The 16597-nt window shown below is 44.8% G+C and overlaps 1 protein-coding gene across 5 annotated transcripts in view; it reads right to left on the bottom strand.

Moving 5' to 3' along the window:
- GRB10 (growth factor receptor bound protein 10) overlaps nt 1-16597 on the bottom strand; it is a 474936-nt gene that overhangs the window by 160146 nt on the left and 298193 nt on the right. For all 5 annotated transcript variants that reach the window (XM_063922618.1, XM_063922620.1, XM_063922619.1 and 2 more), the window contains one exon: nt 13309-13465. In XM_063922618.1, coding sequence (XP_063778688.1) covers nt 13309-13465 — 157 coding nt within the window. The remainder of the gene's footprint in view (nt 1-13308; nt 13466-16597) is intronic.

Raw genomic sequence — 16597 nt, 5'->3', positions numbered from 1 at the left:
AGTGTTTTTTAATTCTGGTTCATATACTAGTACAAATTGTTATCGCAAATTGGCGCTGCTCAGCTTCCTTTTTCTCACATTTTATATATATATATATATATATATATATATATATATATATATATATATATATATATACACACACACACACACACACACCTATATATTATGCATATGTATACACGGGATCAGTACGAGATCCCGGCGGTCGGTATCCCGGTGGTCAGATTACAGACGCCGGGAGCCCAACAGCCGAGATCCCGGCGGCGAGTGCAGCGTGTCCGCTCGCCACGCTTGGGGCCCGGTGGCACAGGGCTCTACTCCCCTCCTGGGGGGCGTGGACCACCACCCAAGAGGGGTAACCAGCCGGCGGTCGGATTCCCGACCGCCGGTATTTCAGATGGTGTCGAGATTCCGGCGTCGGTATCCTGACCGCCAAGATCCCGACAGACGGTCAATTCACTGTCTCCGGTATACATAGTAGTATATGGGGACACATTCAGCATGCCGGTGGTCAGGATGCCGTCACTCCAAATCCCGGTACCAGAATCCCAACATGACTTGAAATGCCGACGCCGGAATCCAGATCGCAAGTTTGCTGGGGACTCTTAGGGTTAAGTCATGGGGATAGGGGTTAGGTTTAGAGGCTGCAGGGGGAGGGTTAGGCTGCAGGGGGAGGGTCAGGTTAAGGCTGCAAGAAGGGGGGTTAGGTTTACGCACCACTGGAGAGGGTTAGGGTTAGGCTGCGGGGAGGGTTAGGGGGTTGACGGGGAAGGTAAGTATAGTTACCGAACCCCTGTCGGCATCTTCTCCATCGGGATGCCGCTGTCAGTTTTATGACTGCCTGCATCCCAAACGCCGGTAAAATTTATCACACCCAGCATATGTTTGCAGTGTACATAAACATACCTACAGTATACATAGAATGCATATGTTTACATTTACATAGCATAAATACCAATACAAAATACATATACATAGTACAATATGCATAAACACATATAGTATACATTCCTATAAATAGACTATGGGGTATATTCAATTGAAGTCGAAAGCTGCCGTCTGTCGAAAAGACGGCAGTTTTCAACTGTTTAAGGTTGAATCAGGATTCAACCTATTCAATATAACCCAAAATTTTTCGAAAAGTCTATGAATTCGACTTGTCGAAAAGCACGGAATAGCTGCCGATCCACATGCTTGTGTCGAAAACAGGGCCAAAACCGAAAGATTTTGGCCCCCTTTTCGACCATCTCAATTAGACTTTAAAAAAAGTCGAATGAGATGGGGACAGCAGCGCCGGAGACTAGGCGAGCAGAGGCGGGGACGGGGTGAGCAGCGCTGGAGGACAGCCGCCGCTCACAGCAGCGTCCACCCGGCTCCAGCAAGCGAGACCTCGCTTGCTGGAGCCGGGTGGACGCTGCCGTGAGCGGCGGCTGTGAGAGAGGGGGAGACTGGGAGCGGCGATGGCTGTGGCATGGGGGACGGAGCGACTGCTGTGAGACAGGAGGGATGGGGGAGAGCCACGGGCAGACAGGGGAGAGCAGCGATACAGCAGCGGCTATATAGCTGCTGCTGTAGCGCTGCTCTCCCCCTCTGCCCGCGGCTCTCCCACATCTCCCCCCCCCGGCATGCGCAGTTCTGACCTGACCGCTGTGAAGAACTGACCGCCTGCGAAGAACTGACCGCCTGCGAAGACCAGAATGACCCCCTAAGCTCTGAAATGTGTGGAGTTTGTAAGCTCTCCCCATGTCTGCATGGGTTTTCCACTGGGTACTCAGATATCCTGCAATCCAAAAACATACTAGCAGGTTAACTGAATGCGGAAAATATACAAATAAACCCTAATCATGCACTGTAGATTCTTTAATCATGCACAAGTGAATAACGAGATTTATGGTAAGAACTTACCATTGTTAAATCTCTTTCTGCGAGGTAGACTGGGTTCCACAGGGAATGACATTGGGGTGTAGAGTAGGATCTTGATCCGAGGCACCAACAGGCTCAAAGCTTTGACCTTCCCAGAATGCAAAGCACCGCCTCCTCTATAACACCGCCTCCGTGCACAGGAGCTCAGTTTTTGTTAACCAGTCCAATGCAGTAGCAGGCAAATGAGACGACAACTGTTAGTAGCCACATACACCACATTCTCACGACAGGAGAAAGTGTCAGCGGCTAATGCCATACCAACCCAAAGAAGCTAAGTGCGTCAGGGTGGGCGCCCTGTGGAGCCCAGTGTACCTCGCAGAAAGATTTTACAACGGTAAGTTCTTACCATAAATCTTGTTTTCTGCTGCAGGGTACACTGGGCTCCACAGGGAATGACATTGGGGATATCCTAAAGCAGTTCCTTATGGGAGGGTACGCATTGTAGCGGGCACAAGAACCCGGCATCCAAAGGAAGCATCCTGGGAGGCAAAAGTATCGAAGGCATAGAACCTTATGAACGTGTTCACCGAGGACCACGTAGCTGCCTTGCACAATTGTTCAAGGGCTGCACCACAGCGGGCCGCCCAAGAAGGTCCAACCGACCGAGTAGAATGGGCCTTAATGGTAGCAGGAGCTGGGAGGCCAGCCTGTACATAAGCATGTGCAATCACCATTCTAATCCATCTGGCCAGAGTCTGATTGTGAGCAGGCCAGCCACGTTTGTGAAAACCAAACAGAACAAAGAGAATCCGACTTCCTGATGGAGGCAGTTCTCTTCACAGATATGGAGAGCCCGTACCACATCCAAAGACCGCTCTTTGGAAGACAATTCAGGAGAGGGAAAGGCCGGAACCACAATCTCCTGATTAAGGTGGAAAGAAGACACCACCTTAGGTAGGTACCCGATACGTGTTCTAAGAACCGCCCGGTCACGGTGAAAAATCAGATATGGTGACTTACAGGACAAAGCACCCAAATCCGACACCCGTCTGGCAGAGGCAACAGCCAGCAGAAACAACACGTTAAGAAAAAGCCACTTAAGGTCTGCCGATTCAAGAGGCTCAAACGGAGACTCTTGCAACGCCTCCAGAACCACTTACAAATCCCAAGGAGCCACAGGCGGGACGTAAGGAGGTTGAATCCGCAACACAACCTGAGCAAATGTATGATCATCAGGTAAAGTTGAAATTTTTCTCTGGAACCAAACAGATAAGGCAGAAATATGAACCTTGATGGAGGCCAGACGTAGAAAGGCCAAAGTTTTGGCTGTACTAAACTTGTAAGCGTCATGATTTAGATGCGCACCAAGCAAAGTAAGAATTCCAGACCCTATGATAAATCCGAGCAGAAGTTGGTTTCCGGGCTTCAACATGGTTTGAATGACCGCCTCAGAAAATCCTTTGGCCCTTAAGACGGAAGCTTCAAGAGCCACGCCATCAAAGGCATTCGGGCTAAATCCTGATATACACAGGGGCCCTGAACGAGGAGATCTGGGCGCTGCGGAAGTAGAAGGGGACGCTCTATCGAGAGACCCTGAAGGTCTGAGAACCAATGCCGTCTGGGCCACGCTGGAGCAATCAGAAGTAGGATTCCTCCTTCTTGCTTGAACTTCCTTATTACTCTGGGCAGGAGTGACACCGGAGGGAACACGTATGGCAGCCGAAAGTTCCATGGAATGGCCAGTGCGTCCACGAACGCTGCTTGAGGATCCCTTGTCCTTGCTCCGAAGACCGGAACCTTGTGATTGTGTCGAGATGCCATCAGGTCCACATCTGGAAGGCCCCACTTGTCCACGAGGAGTTGAAACACTTCTGGATGGAGGCTCTACTCTCCAGCGTGTACGTCCCGACGACTGAGAAAGTCCACTTCCCAGTTTAGGACCCCCGGAATTAACACTGCCGATATGGCTGGCAGATGGCTTTCCGCCCACTGAAGAATCCTTGATACTTCCCTCAATGCCATGCGGCTTCGAGTGACGCCTTGATGATTGATGTACGCCACCGTGGTGGCGTTGTCCGACTGTACTTCAACAGGTCTGTTCTGTATTAAATGCTGGGCCAAGTTCAATGAGTTGAACACCACCCGAAATTCCAGAATGTTTATCGGGAGGAGACACTCCTCCTTGGTCCACCGACCCTGAAGAGGGTGTTGCTCCAACACCGCGCCCCAACCTCTCAGACTGGCATCCGTCGTTAGAAGGACCCAGTTGGAGATCCAGAAGGTACGACCCCTGCTCAATCGTTGGTCCTGAAGTCACCAGCTCAGTGACAGACGGAACTCCGGAGGCAAGGAGATCACTTGAGACCTGATCCGGTGAGGCAGGCCATCCCACTTGGCAAGAATCAGCTTCTGCAGAGGGCGGGAATGGAATTGAGCGTACTCCACCTTGTCGAAAGCGGACACCATGAGACCTAGCACTTGCATTGCAGAATGTATCAACACTTGCGGACGAGATAGGAAGCATCGAATCCTGTCCTAAAGCTTCAGGACTTTCTCCTGAGACAAGAACAACCACTGGTTGTGAGTGTCCAACAACGCCCCCAGGTGCACCATGCTCTGTGCAGGGACCAGGGAAGATTTCTTCCAGTTGATGAGCCACCCGTGGGCTTGCAGAAACTGGATAGTAAGATCCAGATGGCGTAGGAGAATTTCTGGGGAATTTGCCAGGATCAACAATTCGTCCAGGTACAGTAGGATCCTGAGCCCTTGACGGCGGAGTACAGCCGTCATTACCACCATGACCTTGGTGAAGACTCGCGGAGCCATGGTCAAACCAAAAGGTAACGCCCGAAATTGGTGATGGAGGTTGCCAACCACAAACCTCAGGTACTGCTGATGCGATACTGCAATGGAATATGCAGGTAAGCATCCTGTATGTCCAGGGAGACCATATAATCCCCAGGTTTCAAGGCCAGAACAATAGAGCGAAGAGTTTCCATACAAAACTTGGAGACCCTCACAAATTTGTTCAAGGACTTGAGGGTGAGAATGGGATGGGATGACCCATTCGGTTTCGGGACTAGGAACAGCGGTGAAGAGTACCCCTTGCCTCTCTGAGTCAGAGGCACCTGTACTACCAATCCTGTGTCCAGGAGGGACTGTACCGCCGAATGAAGAGTTTTTGCCTTCACCTGATCCGAAGGGACGTCTGTCAGGCAAAATCGATGAGGGGGACGATTCTTGAAGGATACTGCGTAACCTTGAGTGACAACTTCCTGTACCTAGGCATCGGAAGTGGTCCTCAACCATTTCTGGGTATATCCTAGAAGTCGGCCCCCCCACCCTGGGATCCCCCAGAGGGAGGCCCGCCCCGTCATGTGGCAGGCTTGTCAGTTTTGGAAGCAGGCTGACGGGCAGCCCAGGCCCATTTGGGCTTATTGGGTTTGGAAGTTCGAACCTGTTTCGGGTACGCCTGACCTTTTGCTTTCCCTGAAGGACGAAAGGAGCAAAATAGAGTACTCTTAGCCTTTGGCACCAAAGGAGCAGTACTAGGTAGACATGCTGTTTTAGCAGAAGCTAAGTCAGCCACTATCTTGTTGAGTCTTCTCCGAAAAGAATGTCTCCCCTAAAAGGGAGTACTTCCAGGGTTTTCTTAAAGTCCAGATCCACAGACCAGGACCGTAACCAGAGAATCCGTCGAGAGCCAAAACGGACGTAGTAGAAGCCTTGGCCGCCAGAATACCGGCATCAGAAGCCGCCTCCTTAATGTAATGAGAAGCTGTGACAATATAAGACAGACATTGTCTAGCATGATCAGAAGCATTGGAAGGCAATGCCGCCTCCAGCTCCTGAGCCCACGCTTCAACAGCCTCTGCAGCCCATGTCGCTGCAATGGTGGGGCCTATGCGCAGCACCAGTTAGGGTGTAAATTGCCTTTAAACAACCCTCCACACGCTTATCCGTCGGTTCTTTCAGAGACGTGACAGTAGTTACCGGCAGAGCTGAGGATACCACCTGCGAATCCATTGGTGGGGGTGTTTCCCAATTTTTACTCAGCTCCGCTGCGAGGGGGGTAGCGAGTCAGCATCTTCTTGTGAGGCGTGAATCTCTTTCCTGGATTTTCCCAGGACTCCTGACGTATGTCAACTAAAAAAGGTCAGAATGAGGTAAAACTTGTTTAACCACTTTCTGACGTTTAAACCTGTCCTGTTTCTTAGGGGCAGCATCAGGCTCCGGGGTCATCAGTAATTTGAAGAATGGTCCTGATAGCCTCCAACAAGTCAGGAACATCCACCTGTGAAACAGATTTCCCATCAGAAACGTCGGGATCAGAATCTGTGGGGTCAGTATAAACGACATCCTCATCAGACGAGGAGTATGGGACATTGGTGGATTGTGAGGAAGTAATGGCTCGCTTAGAGGTGCCCTTGGCCTTAGGCGGGCGAGTGTTAGACTTCTGAGTAGTCAGTGATTGGTTCAATTGCTGTAACTGAGCAGACAGTTGATCTGCCCATGGCGGGTTAACCGCGGGGACCATAAACTGTTGTACCGGCACAGCAGGTCCCATAGGGGGTGTTAGTCTAATTACCAGCATATTCAATAGCGTGGAGAAGGTAGCCCAAGGTGGGTCATTTTGAACCCCCGTTGCTACAGTCCCACTTGGGGGTAAACATCCCCCAGAACCTGAACCCTCAGCTGCTATGTTTTCCTCAAATGTGTCTGTAGCTTCACCACCACGCAATGTGGGATCAGCCCCAGCATCATTGCCCTTTGTCCCGACATATCCGAAAGCTCAATGCAAGGCAACACAATACAATATCAGCAGCACAATACCGGACAAGAACCCCCTGTATAATGTATCAGCACAAACAGGAAATTCAAGAGGTATATTGTGACTAAAAATCACAGTGAAAAATACACACAGAGTATATCCTGTGAACTACCTATATTAAAATGATAAACCTGACGTACTTAGCCCCCTCAGGTTATAAAATATAGGGATAGCAATCTGAGTGACATGCACGAAATGGAGGTCACACAGCAGCTATATGCACACACACACACACATAGTCACATTGTACAATGTAGAAATTATGACATGCAATAAAACTGCACCGAACTAGCAATACAGAGTAGTACTATGTATATCTATACACTCAATAGATATAACAATGCACAGTAAAGACTGGATGTATATCATAGGGTATTGTACTATATAACCCTGGCTAAATGCACTCTTTCTTAACACTGTCAGCAGACATGTAGAATACTTAAGTGTCCTGTAAAATGCACAGCGCTGACATGCAGGTGGCTTTACAGAGGAGGATTTGCCCAAACAGTCCCAGGATCAGCTCAGCTTGTCCTAATGGTGCCCAAACGCTGACAGGGAGTGAGGGAGAGCGAGATATGCAGCTCCAGGGTGGGAACATTTACTCTAAAAGGCGCCCTGGGCTGGGGGAGGAGCAACAGGTCAAAGCCTTATCCCCCTTCTGGACTTCACTACCGGGTACTGTGGGCTTATATAAACTGTTTATGAGAGAAAACCGACCTGTGCCCATGCCCTGGTGGTCTAGTGGGGTCCCTGTACTACCACAGTGTTCACGCCAGCGCGTGCGGCCTGCCTCCCACTGGCCGCGCGGGATCGCGATTTACAGCAGGTCCCGCCGGGGGGACCCACTTACCTCCTCTCTGAGTGCGGCCACGCGATCCAGGACAACAGCGGCCGTGTGGGTGACTAACAGGAAGAAAACCGGAGCCTACGCTGTAAGTACCCGGCAACCAGGGCGCGGAAGTATACAGCGCCGCTGGGGGAGGTGATGGAGCTGCAGCAGGAGATGTCTAACACACACACAGTGTCTCTGCTGCAGCCCTTGAAGTCTTCATTTTTCTTTTAAAAGCTTCTTCTCAGGGCTGCTGGAGCAGCCCCCTTGTTGTATGCCTGCTTACTGCATGGCACCAACTACAAAACTGAGCTTCTATGCACAGAGGCCTGCTTATAGAGGAGGCGGCGCTATGCATTCTGGGAAGGTCAAAGCCTCGGATCAAGATCCTACTGTACACCCCAATGTCATTCCCTGTGGAGCCCAGTGTACCCCGCGGCGGAAAAGTTTTATTTGATGCGTCAGTAATAATCCTACCTCCTTCCACAGGCAGAAACTGAATGTAGAGTGTAAGCACCACTGGAACAGGGACTGAAGTAAATGACCAAATATTCTCTGCATAACGCTATGGAATTGGGGGGGGGGGGGGCTATAAAAATAACTTATAAAATGAATAAACTCCGAGCAGGTGCATAGTTTTCATTGCCAAACAGCCCTTCGAAGGTCCCCCATGTCTCTGCTTGCGCCAAGCATCTTTTTCGCTCAAATGTGCATTATAGCAGCAATGCACCAAAACAGCTTCACGAGATTCAGTTGATATGTGACACTTGTACATAAGTTTGCGAATTAATCTGTATACGAAGTGCTACGATGCAGTGGTTGCAGCTTTTTCCTGGCAAGTTACATTGAGCTTATTTAAAACACCTGGTGGTTAAAGTCACAGCTCAGTGTCTCTGGTACAGACAGTGTTGTTTCGCTGCAGCTGCAGTGTGAATAAGATGCAAATTTAGAAAGTTTCTATGCTACACGACTTTGTGCGACTCACTAGGGAAAAGGGTCCCGTGACGCATGGTCTATTGAGGCTAGGTGCTTGAGGCCACATCTGTACTTGTTTGCTGGTTGAAATTAAAATTTGGTAAGGTATGGGAGCCATTGACCATTTACTTCCAAACACCAGAAAAGAGACAAAAATGGTCAGACAAGTTGGTTTAATTTAACCTATTTGTCTGAACAGCCATTTTAACCAGTTTTCAGCATTTGGGAGCAAATGGTCAATTGTCATTTACTCCCATACATTACCAGGTTTCCATCACAGCAAGCCAACTAGCTGGCTGGTTGCAAAGAATCTTTAGATGTGTGGCCTGCTTTAGGGGGTGTCCCCTATAAACAAGAGTTGTGAATCAATGCTCTATACGTTCAAATGGAATGGGATCCAGGTAAGGCCCCTTTTCTCTCATGGTTACTTCTGAAGCACTAGGTTGTTCCCATCACCCTTCCTCTCCCCTACCCAGGAGACACCTCTCCATTGCTATAGGCAACTGCTCACCACTGGTGATGTATATTAAAAACTAGTCTGTACATTGCAAAAAATTCTGTAACATCAAGGCATAAATTATCTACTGAGGTCACAGAAGAAATTGGAGATGTGTTTGAGCTTCCAGGGGCTTATATTTATAAACTGTATTGCGCAAGTATACAGGCATTTCATAGCTCCTTTAATACGTGAGGCAGTCAATTTACTGGCTGTCGGGATACAGACACAGGAATCCAGACACTGGGTGAAATAACGGCAGACAGAAACCCAACCGCCGACTGTAATCCCCATTCGGGTGGTCGTCCACAACCCCACCCCAGTGGTAATACAACCCTGTGGCGACTGAAAATCGCCACCGGGTCTGAAGTGCGGCGAGCGAAGCAAGCCCACGCAGGGACACACTGCCCTCACCGCCGGTATCCCGGCTGTCGGTATATCATACTGATATCTTTAAAACAAGTGTATAATGCATTCATAAGGACTCAAATCATCACAAAGTGTCTTATGCCATCTATTGCAACAAAATGTATTTTACATTGTATCGAAATGTAACATTTGGAACTATCCACTCTAGAAATCCTGCATTTTCCCCTGGGGAGCAGTAAGTGTTATTTGTAGTTTGAAAAGTAATACCCCTTTCAGACCAGGTGCGACCCGCCTTGGCCCCTTTCACACTGGCGTCCCCAGCCCAGTATATTGCCAGGTTGGTAACGTCAGCGATGACGCTTTCTCCCGTCCATACGGTGTGAACGGGAAACTGGTTGCATCGACTCGGCAACCCGTTCACACCGCACAGTGACCCGGGTTGTCGCTACAAAGGTTGAAATACCGGGTGACTGGCACCTTTCAGACCACATAGAAACATAGAATTTGACAGCAGATAAGAACCACTTGGCCCATCTAGTCTGCCCTTTTTTTTTTAAACCATATTTTTATCTCAAAACTTATTTGATCCTTATTTCTTTGTAAGGATATCCTTATGTCTATCCCATGCATGTTTAAATTGCTCTACTGTCTTAGCCTCTACCACCTCTGATGGGAGGCTATTCCACTTGTCCACTACCCTTTCTGTGAAGTAATTTTTCCTCATATTTCTACTGACACCCCCCCGTCCCCTCCAGTCTCATGTTTCCCTCCTGGACTTTGTTAAAACCCTTGATATATTTGAAAGTTTCTATCATGTCCCCACTTTCCCTTCTCTGCTCCAAACTACACATAGAGATCTTTTAGTCTGTCTGGGTATGTTTTGTGATGTAGGCCATGCACCATTTTAGTTGCCCTTCTTTGTACAGTCTCTAATGTATTAATATCCTTTTGAAGATATGGCCTCCAGAATTGAACACAGTAGTCTAGATGAGGCCGTACCAATGACCTATACAGTGGCATTATTACTTCTTTATGCTGCTTATTCCTCTCCCAATGCAGCCAAGCATCTGACTAGCCTTCCTCATTGCTTTGTTACATTGCTTACCTGCCTTTAAGTCACCTGAAATAGTGACACCTAGATCCCTTTCTTCCTCAGTAGTTTCCAGTATAGTGCCATTAATACTATATTTAGCCTTTGGATTTTTGAGACCCAAGTGCATGATGCACTTTTTTGCATTAAACTGTAATTGCCACACTCTTGACCATTCCTCTAGTCTACCTAGATCCTCAGTCCTCATTTACTGGCACCTGGTGTGTCTACCCTGTTGCATACCTTTGTGTCATCGGCAAAAAGGCATACTTTCCTTTTACTGCCATTTGCAATGTCACCAATAAAGATATTAAAAAGCACTGATACAAGTACAGATCCCTGGGGTACTCCACTGGTAACATTTCCCTCCTGTGAATGCACTCCATTTACCACAACTCTGTTTTCTATCCTGCAACTAAGATCTTATCCATTCAATAATCCTAGTATCCAATCCCAAGCTTCCAAGTTTAATTTAGCAGTCTGCGATGTGGAACAGTGTCAAAAGCCTTACTAAAGTCTATATAAGCTATATCCACGGCTCCACCTTTATCCATCACTTTAGTCACACAGTCAAAAAAGTTAATAAGATTTGTTTGACATGATCTCCCCACCACACAGCAACCCGGGTTACTGCCGGAATTCTAAACATACGTTTTATTAAATTGATACTACTTATCCTATGTGTTGAAAATAAACCTGCAATGGTTAATTGCTCATCTGTTTAATAGATCTTCCAAAAAACAAAAAAAAAACTAATACGCTTCGCACTCCATAATGAAGTATATGTGGCCACAGTACCATGATAGCAAAGCTGGCAGGTTGGCATACAAAGACTGCAAACGGTACTTGGGTTGTCCCCCCTATTGTTTCTGACCCTTTAGGTTTATATGGGGGGTAGGTAAAAAGTGCTTAGAATATAAACAAATTACAACATCTACAGTATGTAGGTTTCCCCATCAGATCTAATTCTTGTGATCGGGTGGGGCTAGGTTGGCAGGAGTGGCCCATGAGGATTTTTAGCAACAATTAAGGTATTGAAAATATTTACATTTTATTTCATATTTAAATTTCTTACAATATTATTTCCTTTTAATTTTGAACATTTTTAATAAAGCAGCAGCCTCCATAGAACAAAGTGCCAAAGGGTTTAAAACAAAAGGGTCACATATTAGAAATAAAAATGCACACATACCACCACCATTATTGCCAAGATTATTGGAAAATTTCCAAATCCACTTAATACATAATCACTGAAATGTTCATGCAATAGTATATTGGTTTGAAACAAAGTTAACATATGCTTATTTTTCCATTGGAAGGAAGAAGTGGATATAATAGAACAGTGGTGGCCAACCTGTGGCTCTTGAGCCTCATGCGGCTCTTTCTTTATTCAAACGTGGCTCCCGACACTTGAAGTCACGTGACCACAACAAATACGGAAACTGCTGCACTCCAGCCAGACAGTCAGCAGCAGCACTACGGGGACTGAGAACTGAGAGAGCCAGATACTAGAGGTGAGACACCCATGGGCAAACAGAGGACACATAAGGGGCTGCTGCAATGGCACGAGGTATGTTTTTGGGGGGGCTGTAGTGACACATGAGGGTCCTGGCAGGAGTGACACAGGAGAGTGCTGGCAGGAGTGACTCATGGGGGAGCTGGCTGGAGTGACATACTGTAGGAGTGTGCTAGCAGGAGTAACACATGAGATAGCTGTCTGAAGTGACACAGCAGGGTACTGGCTGGAGTGACACATGGGGGAGCTGAAGTGTATTATGTGAATCTGGCTTTTTCAATATATTTTATGTGGATCTCTCTTTCTCAATTATTTTATGTGGAAGTGGCTTTTTAAATGTATTTCATGTGGATCTGGTTTTTTAAATGTACAGTATTTTATACCAGAGGCATGGCCTAGCAGGCACAAGGCCACACCCCGTTTTTGCATGTGCGCCTGCGGCTCTATGTCGGCTCTTTGACGTGCCTTACGACATTTTTGGCTCTTTGTTTCTGACTGGTTGGCCACCCCTGTAATAGAAAATGTGTGCCTAAAAAGAATAACTAGATGATACATACTGTAAATGCATTTTGAAATCCAAAAATGAAAATCAACCATGTAAGTATAACTTTACATTCTCTTTGAATATACGAAATTAATTAGCAACACTGCCATAAGCAAAGTTACATATAATATAATGCAGTTTTAACTATAGCAAACAGCAAGAGTCTCAATACTACTTAATCTTTTTACTGGAGATGTCCTCAATTCCTCCGATGTTGCTTATATAGCCTTTAAAGCTCCTTAATTAGATTAAAATTAGTTGCAGCATCCACACTGCACGTTCACATCATAGATGTCCGTGATTGCTGGAAACATAAATATTGCAATTCTCCACAAGACATTTTTGTAGTTCTCCCGCCATGTACCCGCTTAGAGTGATTAAGTATATAAGGTATATCTGGAATGGTTTTGTTGTAGGTCTAAAAAAGCCCATATAAAAATATGCGTATCATGAGCTTCTCTATATCATAACTATGAATTATAATGAAACAATCATATAGCACCAGTATATTCTGTAGCGCTTCACTGTTAGATACTGGGAATTCAGAATTTTTTTTTATGTCACAAGTAAGGTACAGTATAAATACATCTTTCCACTTAAAAAGGAAAATACCCTTTTATAGGTTACTTAGTGCCGATCACATATTGCTAAATAAATCAATTCATGTTGAGCAACATGAAAAAGAAAAAAGAAAAAGCTACAGTAAATAGTAAGCCTAACATGTAATGTAAAAGGCAATGCTTGATAAGGCAGTTTGATATGCCTTGACCACCTTCCTTGGCTGTTCCCTACCTAATCCTAGGAGAGGGTGGTGCTCCACTAGCGTCCAGCTGTTATCATCCACACAATGACTTTTGTAAACCAGCAGCTGGCAGAAGTCCCTGGCTGTCATGTCTGCTAGAATCTCCACCATTTTGCTTGTCCCATCTTCACTAAAGACTTTTACAACCTGTAACAAAGGACACACTTAATAACCTTAAGTTCTATCAAAACACATTAACAATACTGCTGCTTTGCCTTCGGTCTTACTCATGTCATCATGCAATGAATATATAATACTCAGACTGTAACTTTAGAATCATGTGAACTAAAGTAATGCTATCACTTCCATCTGCAGTAAGCAATTCTATTGTTACTTCTCTCAACTTTAAAAAACATATAAGGTACTTAACATTAAATCACTGGTCAGAACCTCTTCTGCAGTAGCATTTTTTTATTTTATTTAAACAGTTCTAATATAAAATGTTACAATATCTACAAAATCCTTCAGTGATAGATGTTCATTAGATGAATGTGCTAATATATGTACAGTTTCATATAATTTTGTTTAGAGAACTGTACCAAAAGGTCAGGTGCAGCAATGTCAGAACAATGTTCCATATTTGCATTCACGGGTTCTAGACACTTTCAGCTAGGAAACCTGAATAGGGTTAAAATGCAGTATTCAAATATGCGTTAACCTAAACCAATATTATGGATACTGCTGCATTTTATGCTGGTTATTTTTGACAAGTGCTAGATTTTCCCTTTAATACAAAATTATATTAGTGCATGACCCGCATGCATTATTGGCACGCACAAACACACGGTTATCACTACAGAATTCTATAGCATACCTATTATAACACCCATACAGTACAGTAACATACTGTATGCACATTTATGAGCAGGTTTCCTGTGTTATGACGTGAAACACATACAGTATGCATGCAGAGACATTAAATGCATTCAAAATTAGGGTTGAAAAATATTTTAACATGTACACAAGGATGAATTTAGAGATGTTCTATAAATAATGATATCTAAAGGCCATACATAGACAAAATACACACAAGTGCATAAATCATATACTGATGCACTCATTTACAGTCAAGAGTGAAACACAAACTAATGAAGATATAATTTGAATTATTGAATATGAAAAAGCTTACCTCCACTGCACGTAACAGGCAGCAGTCAGGAGAACAAGATGGCATTTTTAAGTCTAGATTGCCTCTTGAAATACTTTTTATTTTCCTTTCTGCCTTCCAAGCCCCTCTTGCAGACTAAAAGCTGCACACTCAGGGTAGTATACACAGTATCAACGGATTACTGTACTGTACCTGTCACGTAGCCAGTCTTACATGGCACTGTTCCTGGGGAAAGGCAGGCAACTCTTCCAGAGCTCCTCTCAAAGGGTTACACAGTCAATCTTTTAGGTAGTGAATCAAACCACATTTTGCAGACCAATCGTAGTTCTCCTCTGACTGATGTAATCATTTCCCACACACTCTTGCAGACTTCCAATTTTTTTGAAGCGTTTATATAAGAAAAATCCCACCCTAGAGAAAAATCTGTTTTATGACCACCCACATATGTTAATATTCCAAACCCCCAAGATAATAAAAAAAAAAGTTCAAAGACAAAAAATTTTAAAAAATTAAAAAAAGGAGGGAGAAGATTCTGTGCCAAAAGCATGCGTGTACACTGAAATCCTGATTGCTGTGCCAAACTGCTCACACAATAGCCCTGCCTGGAAGCAGCTGATGTCATCCACATGCAACTTGAGCATCTGAACTTCTGATTTGCTTGATAACTCTTTCCCTTCCTATATAGGGTCACCAAAGATTTCACTACGGATTATACTCCATACAAGGATGGCAAATGCACTGCAATTTTATCCTTTAGCCTCATTGCCAACCAAAGCAGGTAGATTAGTTTGCATTTACTAGTGTAGAACCATTCGTCTGTACAGTATGTCTGCTATAAAACTATATAGACATGTGTTTTTACGTTTAACCATGTGGTGCCCGGTTGTTCCGAGTATTTGAAATGTTAAATTTATGGAAGTTTAATTGACCATGTTACCTGGCAACCTAAAAATAGAAATGTATTAACAATAATGTTAGCAGGGGGTATAGTTGCTATAACTTGTAAGAAAGGCTACATCACATATCCACTGCAGCAATTAACCTTTCAACTAGCTATCGTCTCCAGTACCCTGTGTCTTTCTCTACAGCTTCAGTGACTAGGGTATAGATTTCTTTTCATAATGACTGAAACCCTTTCACTGCCTCATCTATGTTCAAGCTCACAACCTGCTCTTTTCTTAATGCTAATGAAATGCATACAACCCCATTGAAATCACACGCCACATTCATTTCACAAGGTGAAAAAGGTAAAACCTTTCTAGGAAAAGGATGGGGGGGGGGGGGGATTCTGACTCTAAATTACAAATAATGTCAAGGTTTATTATATAGCACAATGAGGATGAAGACTAGGTTTCTGCAATATTTGATGTAGGTATTAAATTGTGCATTTATTAAAGGAATACATCATACATAAAAAGAATTTCATATACAGGTTGAGTATCCCTTATCCAAAATGCTTGGGACCAGAGGTACTTTGGATATGGGATTTTTCCGTATTTTGGAATAATTGCATCCCATAATGAGATATCATGGTGATGGGACCTAAATCTAAGCACAGAATGCATTTATGTTACATATACACCTTATACACACAGCCTGGAGGTAGTTTTAGCCAATATTTTTTATAACATTGTGCAGTAAACAGTGTGTCTACATTCACACAATTCATTTATGTTTCATATACACCTTATACACACAGCCTGAAGGTCATTTAATACAATATTATTAATAACTTTGTGTATTAAACAAAGTTTGTGTACATTAAGCCATCAAAAAACAAAGGTTTCACTATCTCACTCAAAAAGTCCGTATTTCGGAATATTCCGTATTTCGGAATATTTGGATATGGGATACTCAACCTGTATTAGAAAAGAAAAACCCTGCACATAATGGGGCAGATGTATTAAACCTAGAGAAGCAAGAAAGCAGTGATAAGTAGAAGGTGATAACGCACCAGCCAATCAGTACAGGTTTCAAAAATGACAATTAGGAACCGACTGACTGGTGCGTTATCACCTTCCACTTATAATTTTTCCAGGCTTAATACATCTGACCCAGTGTACCTTGTGGAAAACTTACCTGTTAACATAGAATTTTAATTTTAATCATGATGGAGACCCACTAAGAGTAGCTCCAGATAGACCTGCAATATAAAGCTGTTCCAGCATCCT

The sequence above is a fragment of the Pseudophryne corroboree genome, chromosome 5 (genome assembly GCF_028390025.1).
Source record: "Pseudophryne corroboree isolate aPseCor3 chromosome 5, aPseCor3.hap2, whole genome shotgun sequence".
Taxonomy (NCBI): domain Eukaryota; kingdom Metazoa; phylum Chordata; class Amphibia; order Anura; family Myobatrachidae; genus Pseudophryne; species Pseudophryne corroboree.
The sequence above is the reverse complement of the archived record's forward strand: the minus strand, read 5'-3'. Positions and strand labels throughout refer to the sequence as shown.